The sequence below is a fragment of the Anabrus simplex genome, chromosome 10 (assembly GCF_040414725.1).
Source record: "Anabrus simplex isolate iqAnaSimp1 chromosome 10, ASM4041472v1, whole genome shotgun sequence".
Lineage (NCBI taxonomy): Eukaryota > Metazoa > Arthropoda > Insecta > Orthoptera > Tettigoniidae > Anabrus > Anabrus simplex.
The window spans coordinates 108,520,757-108,540,796 of record NC_090274.1 but is presented as its reverse complement, the minus strand read 5'-3'; the positions used below and the strand labels follow the sequence as shown (position 1 = coordinate 108,540,796).

Below are 20,040 nucleotides of genomic sequence, written 5' to 3'. Positions count from 1 at the left end.
TTATTCCTCTGAAAGCGAATGGGGCACTCAAAAGGAACAAACCTTTCTAACATGGAGATGGTCGTGTAGAGCTGGTGCAGGGATGTGGAGAGTCTCTTCTACCTGCCGATATGTCAACCGCCTCTCTTGCTGCAATATTTTCCTCACAGCTTCAATGTTTTCCTCAGTCACTGACTCAGACGGTCGTCTAGAACGAGGATCGTCTTCAACCCCAAAATTTCCCCTCTGGAACTCTTTGTACCAGCGGAAAATTGTTGTCCAATGTGGACAGGCTTTCCCCAGTACAGGAGTTATTTCCTCCAGGCACTGGTCAACAGTTAATCCACGAGCAAAATTGTAGCCGATAATTGCGCGATATTCACCTCTAGACCACACTGACATCTTAACTTGCTTTCAATCCCACTACTTGGTAGCAACTGGTGTGAAGGTCGCGCTTTGCTGTCTTCTAGACCGGTTTTTACCCCTCTTTTCATCCCCTACCATTACACGGGTGTCCAGCCAACTGTTTTTGAGTATTGCAAAACTTTCCTAGTGCCTCTCTGTACTTCACTAAAAGGGGATTTAATAGAATATCAAAGAAAAATACCTAAGCTCACAGAAAGTGCTAAGACCATCTTACTGTTTTAAACTATTCCCGAAGTAAAACGTCTTGCTGATGTAGAGGATAAAATTTAAATCTGGCTATTCGAGAAAGTATTGAATCAAATAATCATACAGGAAACGTGATAAAATATACAAGTGACATTCTTTCATTTCTGTATTCACGACAAATACATTCCAATATTCTTTAAAACACTATAACAATGATTTATTGTTGAACACTATCCTCCTTATTCAATACACTAGCAAGATACCCCATGCTTCGCTACGGTTTTAAACTGAAAGTTATTATTCAAAGTTTTACATTTTTGGAGAGTCCACTGTCAGCTGTGACTGAAAAATACGCCCTCAGTTCGTTCGTGAAACGCTTTTGGGGGAATGATTATTTTCTGATCTAACACTCATTTGAACTCCATACGGAAGAATTTGAATATTTTAAACCCTATCTTATTTAACATCAAAGATGTAACCAACCTGTGAAATTTTGATTTTGTACGTCGAACAGTAATGGAGGAATGAAAACCTTTTTAAGGGGTGAATGTTAAATATTTATTAACATTTAGGATATAAAAGTCCACCCTACATAAAAGATAAAGTTCCTGCCTGAAACGGTTTCGGAAGAATGGATATTGTGTGTTCGGTCTCGTTTTCGAGTTGCTTACTCGTGTTGAACGAGGCCTAGCTCTTCCCACAGTCCACGAAATGTACTTCATTAAGTGCAAAGGGAAGGTACATTACATACTTCATTTATTCACAAAACTATTTACACTGTACAAATTATACATTGGGACGCCGTGGTCCATGATGTAGCGCACCAAACAATACTGTCCAAGTCTCGGAACTCACTGACGCCGGAACTTATGTCTAGCGCCTGACAATGTGCAGCTACTCGGCTACGCTCGGGTGAGATCTGTCGGCTATACTCGGCTGTGCTGGGCTGTTCTGCTAGCGCTCCTTCAAAGAGTAGTGTATATACTAGTATTTTACTTATAAGAATATTATTTTGCATTATTTTTTTAGGACGTGATGTTTTATCAATATTTTAAGGGATAAGCTTTAAAATAGAAATTCCACTTCGTTCTATCATTCATTGTAGCTATAATAGATATAATCCATCTCTTATTTCTCCATCAAACAGGATCAAATAACCCTTTGGGTCTTAACAGAAACTCGGACAAAATCCCATTCCACGATTTAACGAACCAGTTAAAGTTAGCTTTAGTTCAGAGTAGGAGAACAGGAATGCGACAAATGTTAGTCGAAGATAATAAAATAATGTTACAAGGCTTTCCGATAGTAATGGAATATGAGTGTCCAAATATTAGGCAGTATTCAAATATTAAGTTGTTTTGTTGTAGTTTAAAATAAATACCTAATGGCAACGCAGTACCGGAGACTATAGTTACTAAGTAGTAGCCTACATTTCTATGCTTTCTTAATGTAGAGCTGACCTAATTTGCTCCTTCAAGACATCTCCTAGTAAACTTTAAACTTAAACAGCACTTAAACCTATTAAAAATAAACTGATCGTACCTCAGTGCGAATGGAAAGGCAATAGCGTAACTAAAATTGCAATACTGTAACTACAAAATTATTAACTAGTGCACATTTTTATGGCTTTCGTGATATAGAGCTTACCTAATAGTCCTTTTTCGTCCTCCAGACATCTCCACGTATACTTCAGCAGCACTTCAGATATGAAAATAACAGAATAAAGTGATCATGCTTCAGTACGATATTTACACACGAGTCTCACTCTCGTCTTCACCTATCACGTACACATGAATATTCTTACTTCTTTTTCTTCTTCTTCAGATTTTCTTGGGCGCTGCTGAAAAGCCATTACCCAGTCACAATATTCTTACTTAAAATATTTATGTCACTCACTCAAGCATGTAGGCACACATGTACAGTACGGTAACATACACTATGTATACGCACACATTTACACTAACATACACTATGTACAGGCACGTATTTACAGTTTAAATAAATCAGCGTAGAAATAAATAGCTTCTTGCTCGCTATCGGTAGGTCTTGCTAAACTCAGCGGTGTCTTATTATGGGCCTTCTTCGTGGAGAACCGTCTTCTTTGAAATTGAAACTTGACTGCGCCAGGTGATGAAGTCGATGGAGTCACTATTGTCCCTTTATTTTGGGCATGGATACTTGAAATTATAGGCTTAAGCTGATTCTCAACAATATCTGCATGCTCAGGTGACTGGATTTCGGCGAGAATTGTTTCAAAATGTTCTCGAAGTTGTAACATTCTCTTTTCCACGTCACTGTCAAGTTTTCTTTTGAGAGGATCCTGCAGTTCCTTGAAAACAGCTGCACTTTCGTCACAAGAGGGCGATTCTTGAATTGTCAGTTCATCCCCTTTCATTCGTATCACTTCTGTCTCTGAAGCTGATTAAACGCTTTCCAATCAGATGAATGTGTTTGCACATATTAAATCTGATGGACGAATCAATGCACGTAAGCATGGAGGCAGAACTTGCATTCGGTAAAACTGCAGTCACAGTTTTCGCAATCCAGCTTCCTTACTTCATAAAATTCACTCTGCTTTTCAGAAGGAATTTTCCATACGCCGTCCTCGTAGTTTACTCCCTCGGAAGAAAGTGACAGCGATTTTACGTGCCTTTTTCTCAGCGCCGACAATTTATGCGTAAGCTTGCCTTTATTAAGAAAAATGAGGTGATCGAACAGTTTGTCTCGGACAAATCTCATAAGAGTATGGATAGCTAGGTAAGTCTCGTGGGGATTCTTGCCTTTCAAATAAATGTGCTTAACTACTCCATGCATACGCTCTAGGTGCATATTAGTGTTCAGCCCTGTATGGAGGAGATGACGATAAGCCCAGTTGGTCACCGTCCGTTCGTAGTTAGCCTCACAGTACTCGCCGAATTCCTTGGTGTCGGGATCACCATTCAGGTCAGCTGTTAAGTTACCAAGCATCTTAGAAAAGGCAACTTCGTATCTTTTCTCCAGTAGTACCCTAAGCTCTTTGCACACCTAAAATTGTTTCTTTCGCCCTTTGAATTTGCAGAGGTTTTTCCTCCATGCCCGATCTACATGTCACGAACAAAATAAACGAAACTTGGGGCATCATGAATTATAAAATGTTTCAGCCATGTCCGACATGAACACTTTAGGGTTCAACGCGTCTGGAAGAGCATTTCTAATCGTCGTAAATAAACTGTCAAATACCTACTTGATAGCAAGAAAGCGCAAGGGAAACCCTGACATTTATCATCTATCACTAAGAGGGTAATCAGTTCGAAAGCGTACTTACTTAGACCGTGGGTACCATCAATACAAACAATGTTCCTTCCAAAACGTTCAAGTATTTCTTTCTGCGCTTCATTCATAATAATGAGGACAAAATCTTCCCCTTTTGGCTCAGCATTTGCTTCAGAAGGTATTACTTGACCTTTGTAGAAACCAACTACGTCACCGATTTCCTGCATCTCTTGGATCCACGATTCAACACTCGTACAATCGTTACCATGGCGTACAGCTTCGAACTTTAAATTGTACTGCTGTTCAATGTTTAAAAAATCCTTTCTAGTGAGTAAGTGCACACGCTCTATGTTAGTACCACCGATAGAATCCCCAATTCCATCCAATATATTATCGAATGGAATTTTCATGGCAATTTTTGTTGCCAGCTCCTTTCTGTCTGATTCAGAGAGTCTCAACGGACCTAACTCGCCCTGGTGACCGACATGAGATTTACAGTGCGACATTGATACTTTTCCTGATACATGAAATGCAACATCAATTGACGCTGGGCAGTGTCCATTTATTTTATTGCTACCAAGCATGTTTTGATGGCGCAGTTCATTTCCTTTACATTTCAAATGGCATCGATAGGAACATTTCGCTAAGGCATTGATTTTTCGAATGTATTTTGACCGCCATGTAACAAATTCACACAAATCATCCTTTTCTATTTTGGTTTTCCAGTCTTTAAACTCTTCTTCGTTTGAAAATCTAAAAGTTCAGTCTTAACTGGAATGTCATGATCATTGATAAAATGTTGAACTATTTCATCTCTAGTTCCACGATCTTCTACACAAAGGGGGCATTTCACTTTCGATTAAGTTTCAGAAATCTGGTTCCTATGCTTTAAATGTTTATGGCGAATGGAACTGAATTTATTATTCTTACTAAAGGAGCACAAATCACAATGAAACTCGGGAGAGGAATTCGAATGTTTCGATCTAACGTGACTGTTTTAAGTTTTTCCTATAATTAAAATCCTTACTGCACACATCACACCTGAATTTCTCCATTCTAAGAATGCCGCGGAACTGGTTGTGACCTCCAGTTACTTTCATCGTAAGCCTTCTATTGTTCCCGGAAACAAGAAATGGAAGGGGGCGGCTCCCATTAGAAGACTCTAGATTGTTCTCTCTATATACCGTACTTCACTCATCAACAATTCTCAACACTAAACAACAACGCCTCAGCGGGAAACTGTGCCTATAAAACCAGCTGTAGGCGCCAGTTCATGTGAAAATATGCGCCAGACAGAATAGCAAACGAAGCAGGAACGAACGTAGCCGAGTTGCTCCGAGTGGCTGCACATTGTCAGGCGCTAGACACAAGTGACGCCGGTGAGGTGCGTGACTCTGTCCCCCCTTCCACTGGGGCTGTAGCAGTCTGATTGTGCTGACCTCTGACGGAAAAACAGACACATGGCGTTCAAAGACCACGGCCGACTTGATGCGCCGCTCTAGCTAGCTCCGCAGCGAGGGACCCAGTCGGCCGTGCAAAGATACACGGCGTTCAACATTGTGTTTCTGAGAGTCCACCACCATCTAAACACCTTAGGGGAGAAATATAAACAGGACATAAAAGAAGACCCCTCTCGTAAAATTACAAGTTGTACGTCAAACGGTTTTGGAGGGATGAATAATTTGTTTTACGGAGCTAACCTCATTTAACACTTTAGGGGTGGAAGGTTAAAAAGTATTTCCTATTTCACACCTAGGATTTAAAATATATACCGCTATTGGAATTTTCTCTTCATATGTCAAACGGTTTCGGAGGAAGGAATGAAGAACAACTCTCTGAGCGGTTCAAACTTTCTGTTATTTAACACCTAGGATATCATTTCAAATTTTAAACTTCATAATTCGAACTGTTTCATATAAATGCATATTTTTGTCATCATTCCTCTCGCCCCAGGGGTCTATTGTTTTAAGTCCACTTCTTATTTGTATCCTCATAAAAATAATTCAATTCCTTTTACAGCCCCTTAAGCGCATACACCTCCCTCCCCTGTCACATAATAGGCCTACAGATGTCTATAATTGTAAAGGAGATTCCAAATACAAATTTTCTCGTCCGTAACATCCTTCTTTTTCGAGATATAAGTATCCTCATATAAAGAATTCATTTGATTTATCCCCCTCCCCTGATTGGATTTTCCGAAAACAAAAGATTACGTGTGGATATTCGAAATGAAATTTTCATGTCTGTAGCATCTTCAGTTTTTGAGATATAATTGTCATAAGAGGTATTCAACCCTTTCTCATATTTTTTTCACACTGTTTCCGAAATCAAAACAATACGTGCTTGCTTATTTTTAAAGGAGATTCCATTTACCAATTTTCACGTCTTTAAACTATTAAGTTTTTGAAATATAGATACACTCATTTTAAAATTCACCCCGCCCCCCTTTCACCCCTTAGCGACGGAATATCCAAAACTCCCCCCTTAGTGAGCACCTGCACTGTAATATAAACGTATGTATCTCCAAAACCTCATTTTTTTATGTCGAGTAGTTTTGGCTGGGCGATGACTACAGTCAGTCAGGAGATGTCATTTTATACACATACGGGTATATAGATTATGGTTAATATGAATGTAAAAAACTTAAATTTCATATTCGTCACATCTGTATATGTTTCGATCCTAATTGGATGATATTCAGTGGATCGTAGATTGTAGTTAAAACATTTAAAACTGAAGCAAGAATGTCATGAATGTTCAAATGTTCTTATTAAGATAACGTTCATGCTCTTATAAGGTCGTGTTACAATCTTCAGTGTGCACTTGTCGTGATTATCTTCATTAGTTAAAAGTCTGCTGCCAATAAGGTTTACCATAATTGCATATGCCTTGGTGGTATGATTGCCTGTAATTGGAAAGTTAAAGTAAATTGAATGCCAAGGACACACAAAAAGTGTAGTCTCATGTGTTTGTGAGTATTAAAGTCTTGACAAACCTTCCTTGGCCAGTTGAACGATGTGTTTACGTGGTTTTATGCTGTAGGCTCAAGGTCTTGAGGAGGAACGGCAGGAGGGTACTGAACTATGATGAGGAGAAGCTTCATGAAGTGATACTGGCTACCCTTTAGGTTCTAACTCAATGGGTCTATCTTGAGTCCAATGTTGCTGCTTAAGATACCAAACAAATGCATCAAGCAGCAAAGTCCATTAACTGAGGCTATAAGGTAGGGGGGCCAAATTCCGTCCCCGCACCTAATTTCGTCCCCCTAGGTATATCCAGTTTGCACTGTTGGTAGCTAATATTTAACGGCGCGCACACGCGTAGCTTCATCCCGCTGAGTGCACCACGTTTAGTTTCCGTGTACAAGGAGGATTCATTTTTCATACTGAGCTGAATTTGTGCAGCCTCTTATTCCTAGAGTGAGCACTGATATGTGTATGAAATACTGGACTGCATTTCAGTCGCGTGGGGTAGTTCCTGGCCTGTAATCTCTACAGTGATCTGGTTGGCGTGAGTTACTGTAGCGGTCATTATAATAAATCACGGAATGTTCGTAATTTTGCCCCCCCCTCATTTTATTTGTTATTTATGAAGTTTATTATTATTTACAGGCGAGAAAACGCAAGCAGTGGGATAAGGAGGCTATGAAAAAAGCTATTGTGGCAGTGAGGGGCAAGACAATGGGTTACAAACGTGAAAATAAAGAGTTTAACATCCCACGAGCAACGCTGAAAAACAATGTTAAAAAGAATACCAAGAACACATTTATCATAAATGGCCTTCACGTAGTTCATTATAAGGAAAGTGTTTGGTAAGGTTAGAAAAGAAAAAGTATTAAAATTGTAATTTTCATAAATTTGGTGGGGGACGAAATTAGGAACACATTTTTGGTAGTTTAGTTTTTGTAGTGTTTACGTCAAATATTGACTACCTTACGTTATTACAGTTTAATTGTAACTTAACCGTAAGTGGAGAATATATATACCAATTTCTAGCTTTGTCCATAATATTCCTCAATTCCTACAAGTCTAGATCTGATAAGGGGACGAAATATGGGCCCCCTTCCTTATGTATGTCAGAGGAGTGATAAATACACTTTTGAATAATTTACTGGTTTATTATTGTGTTCGACTTTTTGATATTGTTAAATATACTACCTCCACGCATCAGAAGACAAAGGGTCCTGTTTCGTCTTTGGCCTAGGATGCTGAAGAATAAGGCACTACCAGTTCACGAGGATGTCAAACATAATGCGCACGTCTTAATTCTCGACAACCTGCTTGGAAGACTCCCACCTGCTTCAAGCCCACCGTCAACTGGTTGGAAGAGTGGTGCCGGTCTCCACCACGAGGAGACTTACTGGCTTCCACCTGCCACGCCAAACCTGGAGTTGATTAAACCGCATCAGATGTGGAGTGGGTAGAATGGCATCTACTCTACCCAACTGGGGATGGTCAGCTTCTTGCTGTGACTGTGGTGGGGATCAGCAGAGAGTGAGGCATCCCCACGCCGAGCGTTCTCAGGCAACACAACATCCCAGGCAGTGGAGTGGATATTCACTTGTAGTTGAGTCTGCTGTGAACAGACTTCAGGGTCTCTCTTAGAAACCCAGACCGAACGCACGGTGGTTGTTCTCTGGGCTATGGCAGCTGTAGTATGGGAGGCGCCCGTGTAGTCCTTGACCTTCAAGCATGACTCTCAGCTGTTAACATGGTGAGACACTTATCATTGCAATACCGTATGTAATACTGTAGTTCTGGTTTCATCTTAATGGTCGTGTAAACAGTCATAACTCTCGCTATTGGTGTGCAGAAAATCCTAATGGTGTTTATTAAATCCCTCACTGTGATAGGAAGTTCGGTGTTAGGTGTTCTGTTAGTGCAGTAGAATAATTGAGCCTATGTTTTTCGAGACGACAGTAAATACAGAGAGGTATCAAGATGACATTTTGACGCCGTTCGTCCATCAGTTAACGGAAGAAGAAAAATCGCGTGGGTGGTTTCAACAAGATTCAACCCTGCTCATAGAGCAGAAGGTCCCCTTCTTACAATCTCGGAAGTGTTTGCAGACAGAGTGATCAGTGCTAATCTATTTCCCTTTCGTTCTCCAGATCTAACAGTGTGTGATTTTTAGTTGTGGGTAAACCGAAAGAAAAAGTGTATCGAACAAATCCTTACACATTGCAGAAACTGAAAGAAAACATTACGAATGAAATCAGAAATATTACATTGGCAGGACTCACTCACGTCAGCCAAATTGAGGTTACCAGATACAAAGCCTGTATAAACCAGGCAGGACAACACTTCCAGCATCTTCTGTAATAATATAAGATTGTATAAGTTCGGCTGAGGCAACTGCGTTCGGCCTGGTTTTATATGACAGACTCTGTACATTTCTAACTTATATGAGCTGTTTAAATTGATTCATTACCGGGCGAGTTGGGCGTGCGTGTAGAAGCGCGCGGCTGTGAGCTTGCATCCGGGAGATAGTAGGTTCGAATCCCACTATCGGCAGCCCTGAAAATGGTTTTCCGTGGTTTCCCATTTTCACACCAGGCAAATGCTGGGGCTGTACCTTAATTAAGGCCACGGCAGCTTCCTTCCAACTCCTAGGCCTTTCCTATCCCATCGTCGCCATAAGACCTATCTGTGTCGGTGCGACGTAAAGCCCATAGCAAAAAAAAATTGATTCATTTGTATTTATCTTTAGATGTTATGTTTCGCATTAGATTTATAATTAGGTTTTAAGAGGTTGTCATATATACAGTACATCATATGCCAAATAACAAATCAATAAGAGTTTGGGCGCAAAAAAGTTATGTGGGCATTGATTCACATATAGCATTTTGGGCGTGCTGTATGTTGTACAGCATAACAAAACAAATATGTGTGTTGTTTCTCTATAGAGCGAGCGGTTCACCCAGAGATCTATGTTACTGAAACCAGTTTTGCGTCACTCTCGCAACAGAAGCGCTCGTCAGGTATAGGGGAGGTTCTGCTTTGAGTTGGTGTGCATATACATCTCTCCTTTTCCGTCACTATGGACGTCACTTATCAGCTGAGTTTGGATGTCCGGCAAACTAATATTGCTATTGGGAGATTATACACAGTAACCAGTGGCGTATGTTGGGATCAAGACGTGGGCTATCACTAGATTTATGTTACTCCTTTTCGATAGTTGGTGTAGTGAACGTCAAGCCTAAAGCGTTTTGAGCTGCAGCGAATAGCGAACGGAGTTGCCTGTCTGTTGTCAAACCTGTTTCACAAGCTACTGCCCTCGTCTCCGCTACTGTCAATACTCAACACCTGATCAGTGGAGACGGTAGCCTAAGGTTTAGCAAATTAAAGTCCGGCTTTGTAGCAAAATTGATAAAATGCTTGCTTTTGATCCGATGGTCCCGGTTCAATTCTCAGAATCAACCCACTCGTACTGTTAATTCCCCTGGCTTGAGGACTGGGAGCTTATGACGTCTTCGCCACTCATTTTATCCTCATTACGTCACGACCAAGCCTACACAAATGCCATCCACTATTATTATTATTATTATTATTATTATTATTAATTTTTTGTGGAGGGAGCGGATTTTACAGCATTACCAGCGGTCGTACCTCGAGAAATCGGTGGCAGTGTTCGACCCATGATCACGGGTTCGATTCGAACCAACAAATGAGAACACAAAACCTCAAAGATTGCATTTCATTTTAGCAGATCCACCTATAAAAATAGAACTGTATTACTTCAAAACCAGCAGCCCCGGAGTGTCTTGCTATAAGGATGTATCTCTGTTATCTATAATTAAGTCAGAAGTATGAGGTGAGGAAGTATATACGACGAGTAACGTATGGTTTTTTGTTAGCAGTGGCGATCTAGTGGAGCGAAGCCTAGCACACCTATCCCCTGGTCCCGCACCAGCATCAAGCCGCGCGGGTGAGGAGAGGGGAGAGGGACTCAGCGCTTGGGCTGCAAGATCAGTCTCCGATGCCTTGCTCTCAGAAAATACGTGCGATGTTTTATCTCATTGCTTTCAAGTCTTGTAAATGGAACAATGTGTCAGATGCTTACATTATAATGTGCTTTAGATTTCCAGCGTTCTCATTTGAGGTTTGGGCTTCACCTATAGCCTTGGTCGTCCTCAGTATACACCACTGTCAGTAACCGAGTTTGGATAATGATACGAATACCTTAGACATGCTGGTGACGGCAGAATATTCGGCGTGTTATGAGAATTTATCGGGAAACATTCCCTGACAGACGAATCCAGTAATGGTGCCTGAATGTGTGCCAACACGTGGCCTGCTTGCCCACGTGCAAGAAGACATTCTAGCGATGGTGGAAGAAGAGCCAGGGAGCCAGTACAAAATTTACCCCGTGCAGTGTCTAGTACGCGTGCACGGCGGTCAAGCACGCAATCCAGTCTTCCTGGACGCGGGAAGGAGTCTTTAACGCGCACAGGACAATACCTCGATTGCTTACCTGGACCACATGCTGTGGCTTACCGAGAGTTCCTCACAAGTATGCTACTCGAGTTGCTCGAGAATGTATCGGTTCAAATGCGCCGAACCACGTTGTATTTACGCGATGGTGCGCCACGGCATGTAAGCTGGGTAGTGCGCAAGCATTTGGATCAGGCATTTACTCATCGCTGGATAGGATGACATGAACCCGTCAATTGGCCTGCGAGATCTCCAGAACTGAATCCACTGCTTTTTTGTTGGGTGGGGATGTGAGACATGAACAACAAAGTATACTTTGGACGACCTCACAAAAACGTATTTTTCGATATTCGGAATAACCATGCAGTCTCGCTTCGTGTACGTCACAGATGGCTTTGAACAAGTGACGCCTGCATACATGATCAAGGTGAGCACTTGGAACAGTTGCTCTGAGATTCTGTATGACCTTGCACGTGGAGTCTTGTGTATTTTCCTCCTATGTTTTCATGTTTATGTACCGCACAGAACCAGTTCGCCAATGCTGACACATCGTCCGGCTGGCTTCAGGCTTGCATAACGTTTAGTATCTATTTTCCACGCCTTTCAGCTCGACCATACTCCTCCAACACTGTCTAAATGTGACATGGAAAGTTGATAGAGGTACCACTTACCTCTCTCAGCATCTTCTCCGCCGCATCCACGTCGAAGTTGCGAGCTGAAAGAAGGGAAAATTTGTCATCAGCAAAGTAGAAAATAAAACTAATTGGACTGAATTACACTCAGTTTCTCCGCAAGCAATCAGTAAAATAACTTCACAGAATGCCAGTCTTAAGGAAATCAGTGATTTCATACCAAATTTGGCAGCAAAACCGGTATTACTCAGTTTGTGATTTTAGCAGAGGCACTAGGCGAGACTTGGAACTTTCAAAAAAAGATTGCGTGTCACACTCGCGTTTTCATTCAAAATATTTAATCAAACAGCGGAATGGGAATTCCTCAACCTCTTTGCCATCACATGTTATTGACCACATGGTACAGTAATCACAACAAGCTGCGAGGAAATTGTCTTTTGCGAGTGTTGTCAGGTCTCCCGAAATTTCACGAGATCCTCCGATTTTTTTGGCAGCACACCAGAAAACCCGAAAAAACAAAAATCTCCCGAAATTTCTTCTAATCCGAATTTAAGGAAAATTAATAACATTGATCAATGGCACATAATACATTTGTGCCGAAAATGCCTTTCCTTGTCTCACTGCGTGGCGTTTTATCGATAACATCACTTTACGCGATCCATTTTAGGCACGAACTACGTAATCTCTTTCCTCTTATCGAACTCAAACTCACGCTTGAGTGCATCATTCGGTGGGAAATCCCCGACATGCATATATAATATAAAATCTGCATCCTGCTAGAACTTCAACATTGGCGCGCAGTTTCTACTCCTGATGAATGACTACATCTACAGGAAAAATGGGGAGAAGATGAAGAAGCAGTAGAGAGTGGCCACCAAGTACGGCTGAGTGAAAATGTATACTTTTCTCATAACTTCACTTGACTCTTGTATTATTTAATTTAGTTATATTATAACATTTCACGGCTCGAGAAACTACCGACATTTTCATTAAAACTCCCGAAACCTTTACGTACAATCTACCGATTTTTTATTTGTAGACCTGGCAACACTGGTTGGGGCTCCCGGTGCGATCTGCCAGTTACTAGAATGTAACGATTACAATATTTTAATTTCAAGAATTAAATTGCGAGTAAAAATTGCATTTGCCCGCTTTATTGAACCTCAATTAACATTTAACTGCGTGTTAAAATGGTTTAATAGTGAAATTAGCATTTAATCGACACTGGTTAAGAATAATAATCTGTGAAACTCTCACTTAACTGCCGAGGTTCAAGCAGTTAAATTCTCTGTGGGCTCAAAATATGGTAAGCGCATTGGTTGCAGAACTTCTGTATCTTAAATATTTGGTATATGATAGGCCTTTTCCATCAAGAGTTAGAAAGAAAAGAGATGATTTTTATACAGTTGTTTCAGTTGGCTAACGTCAGTATGCACATTGAATTCACTGCCAAACATCACGTAGCTTTGAACACGGATCCATTAGTTTGATTACTTTCTATAATAGGTATATACTTGGAAATAATTTTCAAAAGAAGAGAAATTTAAACCACGTATTCCCTTCTGGGCTTTTTCTCATATAAGTCTACAGAGCAATAGAAAATTCACGGTCGAGACAAAAAGTTCTAATACATGTTGACTTCGCGCGCCATAGTTTACCGCTGTATTCAAACAAAAGCGCATCGAACCGCGCTCAATAACTGCATGGTTCTTCCACTGCCTTCTAGATTATCACTGATCGTGACTCTTGTGATTACCACCGTGTTAGTTCACAGTTCGCAGGAAATGTTTGTATAAACGCTAAAATATTAACATGCTACTAAATTTTTAACGCGGTGTTAACAAACAGAGTATCAGTGTTCTTTTAATTGAGATTGAATAAACTGGCCCATTTTCTGTTAAACATGCCTAAGTATTCGTTACCAGTAATTCGATTACTGTTACTCACTTCCCAATTATTATTATTCTCGTTTATGGTCATTAAAGTAACAAAGACATTTCTGGAAGCCTTTTTTTTTTGCAGACCAAAAACGTTGCAGTCTCTCTCTGGCCTCCTGTCTTCTCTCTTATGTCCAGCCACTGTTCTGCTTTCGCCCTTACAGTTGTTGATCACTGATCTGTATTTTGATCGGTTAGAGATGTCTTTCTAATTCAGCTCCATGCTCTTGAGGTCCGTCCTTACTTCTTTTAACCATTTCTTCGAGACGTTAGGTCTGTTATCCAAGACATTAAAAATCTGCTTCGTTAGTCGGGTTGCATCCGTCCTGAACAGACCTCCGTTGTTTCCTTATCGACTCAATGAGCCGTTCACTGTACCTGTATAGCTCTTCTCTTCCTCCGAGTCTACACTGTCCATCTGTTATCTTAGGACCCATTATTTTGCGAAGGATTTTGCGCTCTTGCTTCTCTCATCCCAGGCTTTCCTGTCATTCTGAGGCATTCACTTGTGTACAGACACTCGGCTTTGATCACTAGTGCTTGAGTTTAGCTTTCCTTGAGATTGCCTTTTCCTTGTATACGAAGAACTGCGGCCATCTTCTCTCGCCTACTGTTGTTAGCTTCTTTCTCACTAGTTTTCACCTCCACAGTCTCACCAAGATGTCAAACTGTCAACGTTTTCTATTTTATCGTACTCTGTTGTTAGGTGCTGTTCGGATCTGGCTATGTACTTCGTTTTCGCGAAAGAAATGTGGAAGCCAGCTTTTTTTGCCTGTTCTCCCAGCATGTTTATTTGTTACACAGCTCTGTCTGTAATTCTTGATAGGATTGCCTGGTCATCGGCAAAGAGAAGGCTGTTCACTCTCACGCCGTTTTTTGAGCCTTTGTTCAGTAACCCTTTCTCGGCGAATTCCTTTCCCCATTCTCGGACGACGCTTTCTAACATGCAAATATTGAAGCGAACTGGGCACAGTCCATCACCTTGTCTGATGCCAGTTTTAATTAAAAACTCCTTGGATAGTTATCCATTGAATTCTACTTTGAATGAGCCTGTGTTAGAGTTTCTTTGGTAATTTCCACTGTTCATTATTATTATTATTATTATTATTATTATTATTATTATTATTATTATTAATGTTACGGAGTTACCCGTGGAAGGCAGAGGTGAAAGAAGGTGGAATGGGTCTAACTACAAGGCCGAAAGATGAATTACAATTTCAATAAAGGTTATAATTTCAAAATAGAAAAACTTAACAAATTTCACATAGAATTTCAACAAATAATAACAAGCCAACAAATCAAGTACAAGACCAGGAAAAGCCAAGATTTAAGACGATTTAACAATCTGGGCTTCGAGCCCCAAGTTCTCTAATTCCTGAGCTCTCAGCTCAAAACCACAAATTACCAAAGGGCAGAAAACCCCTAATTACATGGAGCACTTGCTCCCACCTAGTAATGTCAAGCCTCCTAGAGGCACCTTTCAAAACACCAGAAAGTGCTGACCCGCTCTCAATCTTTCAAGCCTATTCAAGGCAATACCATACTTTACAATCACTTGCCATCAAGGCACAACTTACAAGAATTAAACAGGGGTATCTCGTACCCAGCCTACAGGGCCTTAAAATCAAAATAATAGGTTAATTTAAATGGCCCTAAATGCAAAAAAAGAAAGGAGGCGTGAATTAGCACTCCTAAACACACATTTTAAAACATAAGAGGCACTAGGCCGATGACACAGGGGCTATTCCCAAGCTAGGGAGGTGACTCGTATAAGAATTTTTTTTAACACATTAAGGATGAGGAGAAAATAGGTTATGAAAACGTAGTCACCTCAAATCAAAAATGAAGGGGAGCTCGAGAGGGCAAAGCACTCTCTATCCCCGGATTACAGTTAAAGATATATGAAGTTTTACAAGGACGGAAGATTTTTACATATTTCAAGAGATAGGTTACATATTAAAGGTTTCGGACCTGCTCCGCGGGTTAAACTGCTGAGCTAGCAAAAAATAAAGATGTTGAACGGCCATTACCTTGTTGAAGAGCTGCTGCCCGAAGGAAGAGGCGCTACCCGCCCCCTGCTACACGTCCATACACGAAGCTAGATGTAGAAGAAGTGGCGGAGAGACAGGAAAATCAGCAGTCTTTATACTCTCGGGAAAGATTCGAAACCTTTCATGAATAATTAAGACACACCAACAGTCGTTTATTGGGTAGTTTACAGTTACACATCAACATCGAAGAAGACAGACACGATTGGTCAAAATCAATTAAAGAAATTCGATGGTGGTGGTGGTGATTATTGTTTTAAGAGGAAGTACAACTAGGCAACCATCCTCTATATAACACTAATCAGAGGGAAAAATGGAAGGGATCCAACACTTCGAAAAATGAAGATATCGGTCAAACAAAGACAAGGGCCACGAAGGGCGTGAAAATGAAAGACTCCCTAGCCCTCGCAAACCTAATAGCGTCGGGGTCGGAAATAACAAGAGTTGACCAAGGGAGGTCGGATAGGATAGATGAAAGTGAGGAGCCTGGCACAAGTAAGTAGGAGCAATGCCAGGACTCAGCTGAGGGCCCCATGGTCGCCAATCCACGCTCCAAAGTTCAGAGCCCCTGGGGCAAAAAAGAAAAAGAAATTCGGGATTGGCTAAGTTCAAAACTGGCGGAAAGAAAGATTAATATTGCCAACCCACAAATGAAAGAACAAAATTTAGTAAAGACGAAAACTTCTGAATACGGAATTTCTTCAAGAAAGTTCATTCACTTCGCACCAGGGTGCATGATCATAGTTTTTTTTGTAGAGACATCTATAAGAGAATGTCCATACTTCTTGATCAATAGAAAACAAAACACTGAAATACACACGGTACTGACAACTTTGTAATCCCAAAATTTTACTGTAGTGACATCTTCTGAGAAACTTATAAGTTAATCCAGTTTTTAAAGTTCGGAGTTTCTCCTGTAGAGGAGGATTTATTGGCGCAAGATTTAAAACTGCGGCGTACGGGTGTACCTCCCGGTACAATTATTATTATTATTATTATTATTATTATTATTATTATTCATGCGGGACAAAGTCAAGACGCGGTTTATGATAACGCAATAGCTCTATTCATAACTCGTGTGTAAGGCTTTCTTTAACAGTCAAAAAATGAACACGTGAAATATAATTGGAAAATTGAAATGAACATGTAAATGTTTGTATCTTACGAAAAGTGTTGCACTTTTCATGTTACATACATGTCAATTGTAGAAAATCATAACAGGTATTACGAAATTTCCTCTTTATATACACACATATGTTTGTCTCACACAGAGACGTCCGTCCGCACTAGCGGATGATCACACGGATACGGGCGATAAAACAACCCATTATTGAAATAAAACACATTATTAATGAAGTTGAGTCCTTCAGAATTTCTGATTGAACAATATTTTTGTCCTGCTTCACCTCAGTCAACCTCATTCCGTCACACAAACCAGCATCAATACTTTGATTCTATTGAAGAATATTAAGACGCTGTCAACTTTTTGAGGTGGCGTCTCAGTATAGGCTGATCTACTCAAAGCCTACTTGGATTATCGTTGTCGGAGTGGACAAACGCCCTTAAAATGTCGTCCAACATCTCGGCAGTTGGAGCAGATCCTGGAAGGTGCTGCCGTCATCCTGACTGTGGCGCGAATGAAGCTTTAGGACACAAGGGAACACTGCCATCAGATCAACTTCAGCATTAAGGGAAATGAAGTGGCACGTTTATGAAGAAGTTCACTGTGTTTCTTCTACGGGCTCGAATCATTGCCAATCATCCAAACAAGCACACTGCTTTAGTGTTGGATTTCACCATACGTTTTGAAATAGACATTGAGTAGGCGATTTAGGTGGGCAGAGAAAAGAAAGCTGCACTGGCGGAAAAAAATCCAGACATCAAGAAGAGATTGTGCTAGATTAACGAACGTTGGTAGGCGTATTTATACATCTGAAATATGACGTTGTTTCAAATTTCTTGCAAAACGCACTAGCGTGGCGCTAGAGTGGCCCTATGACGTTGCTTTAAATACGGGCTGTGCTGTACGAGAGCGTTAGTTGCCTACGAGATTGGACGGAGTGACCGAGTTGGTCAAGATAACATTTACGACGACGAAAAGACCAGTATGAATACCTCACTGGGGTTGAACGAGGCCGTATAATAGGGCTACGTGAAAGTAGATTTTCCTTCCGCGCTATTTCAGAACGATTTAGTAGGAATGTCTCCAATCTGCGATCGAGCTGGCACCAGTGGTCATAAGAACGTACGCTCGCAAAAAGACCGGGCTTCGGACGTCCCCATGCGACCACCGAGAGGGAGGACCGGCGTATTCGGGGTATGGCTGTGGCGCAGCGGACTCCGTCTGCAGCAGCAATTCGAGCGGCAGTTGGCACCACAGTGACGCAACGAACTGTTCGAAATCGGTTACTTGGAGGACCAGATGCCTTGCGGCGTGCATTCCACTTACCCAAACCACCGCCGTCTAGCGAGAGCTCATTGGAGAATAGAGTGGAGGTCCGTTATGTTTTTGGTGCCAGTGATGGCCGCGTGTTGGTTAGGAGGAGGCCAGTTTAGCGCCTGCATTGCACCTGTCTGCGGCGTCGACACATTGGACCTTCACCGGGAGTTACGGTCTGGAGAACAATATCTTATGACAGCAGGAGCACTCTCGTGGTTATCCCACGTGCCCTGACTGCAGATGTGTACGTACGTCTGGTTGTGCTGCCATTCGTGAACAGTATTCCCGGAGGTGTTTTCCAACAGGATAATGCACACCCCCATGCCACTGTTGTAACCCAGCGTGCTCTACAGAGCCTTGGCCTGCTCGATCTGTCCTCAATCGAGCACGTATGGGGCATCATTTGACAACTCGAGCGTTATCCACAACCGGCATTAACCGTCCCTGTAATGACCGACCAAGTGCAACAGGCATGGAACTCCATCCCACAATCTGACATCCGGCACCTGAATGACACAATGCATGCACGTTGGCTTGCCTACATTCAACAGTCAGGCGATTACACCGGTTTTTAATGGACCAACATGGCACATTTGCTATGGCTTTCCTCGCGCGGATATTAACCTGTAGTCTTGTGCCTTTAATCAATTAAACGTGTTACCTCGACAAATATATTGCCAAAATTTCCGTATTCTACATTCCTTATTTCATGGTGTTTGGATATTTCTTTTCCGCCTGTGTATTTATGAACCATGCCTCCTATATTTAAGCGAATATTACAACATCCGACTTGAGCATTGGTCAGCTAAAGGATTGATTTTTGGTAGCGGGGTAGGTACTGCAAAATACAGGGTATCTCTTTCAAACCCAGACCGAGCGCATGGTGTTTGGAAAGCAGCTGCCTCAACCCTGCTTTAAGCCTGTATACAATCTTACATCTTATAAAGGATGCTGGAAGTGTCATGCTTCATGTCTGGCTCCATGGCTAAATGGTTAGCGTGCTGGCCTTCGCTCACAGGGTCCCGAGTTCGACTGCCGGTAGAGCCGGGAATTTTAATCGTAATTGGTTACTTCCCCTGGCACGGGGACTGGGTGTATGTGTCGTCTACATCATTTCATCCTCATCATGACGCGCAGGTCGCCTACGGGAGTCAAACCAACCACCTGGTGAGCCGAAGTCCTCGGACACATTCCAGCACTAAAACCCATACGCCATTTCATTTGACGGACTTCATGAACACCATTAGGATTTTCTGCACACCAATAGCAAGAGTCATGACTGTTCACACGACCATTAAGATGAAACCAGACCTTATCCGAAAAGAACACGGGCTGTGGATTGAATGAAAGATCATTCAATGATGCAAGATACCACTCACTGCCTGCATGGGCCCGTGTAAACAGCAGCAGAGTGTGTGGTCCACAGTGTCGACAGCTTCTGAAATGTTCTGGTAGCAGATTCCCAGCTATGATTTAGCTGCAAGGGCATGTGATGCAAGACTCTGTAGAGTGGCCGGGTTAATTAATAATTAATTAGTTAATTAACAAGTTGCAATCATGTGTATTCATTTATTTAGCGTATGGCTTTACAGATACAATACATACAAGCCAATACGAGCTGGAGCAGAATTAAAGAAATCAACTTCAATATAACTGAAGAATGGCAGGGAAGACAAGATACTAGGCCTGACTCAACTCAGCCACATA

At 41.5% G+C, this 20,040-nt stretch overlaps 1 protein-coding gene across 2 annotated transcripts in view; it reads right to left on the bottom strand.

The window, feature by feature from the left end:
• LOC136882354 (SEC14-like protein 2) overlaps positions 1-20,040 on the bottom strand; it is a 304,617-nt gene that overhangs the window by 92,066 nt on the left and 192,511 nt on the right. For both annotated transcript variants that reach the window (XM_068229541.1, XM_067154958.2), the window contains exon 3: positions 11,948-11,991. In XM_068229541.1, coding sequence (XP_068085642.1) covers positions 11,948-11,991 — 44 coding nt within the window. The remainder of the gene's footprint in view (positions 1-11,947; positions 11,992-20,040) is intronic.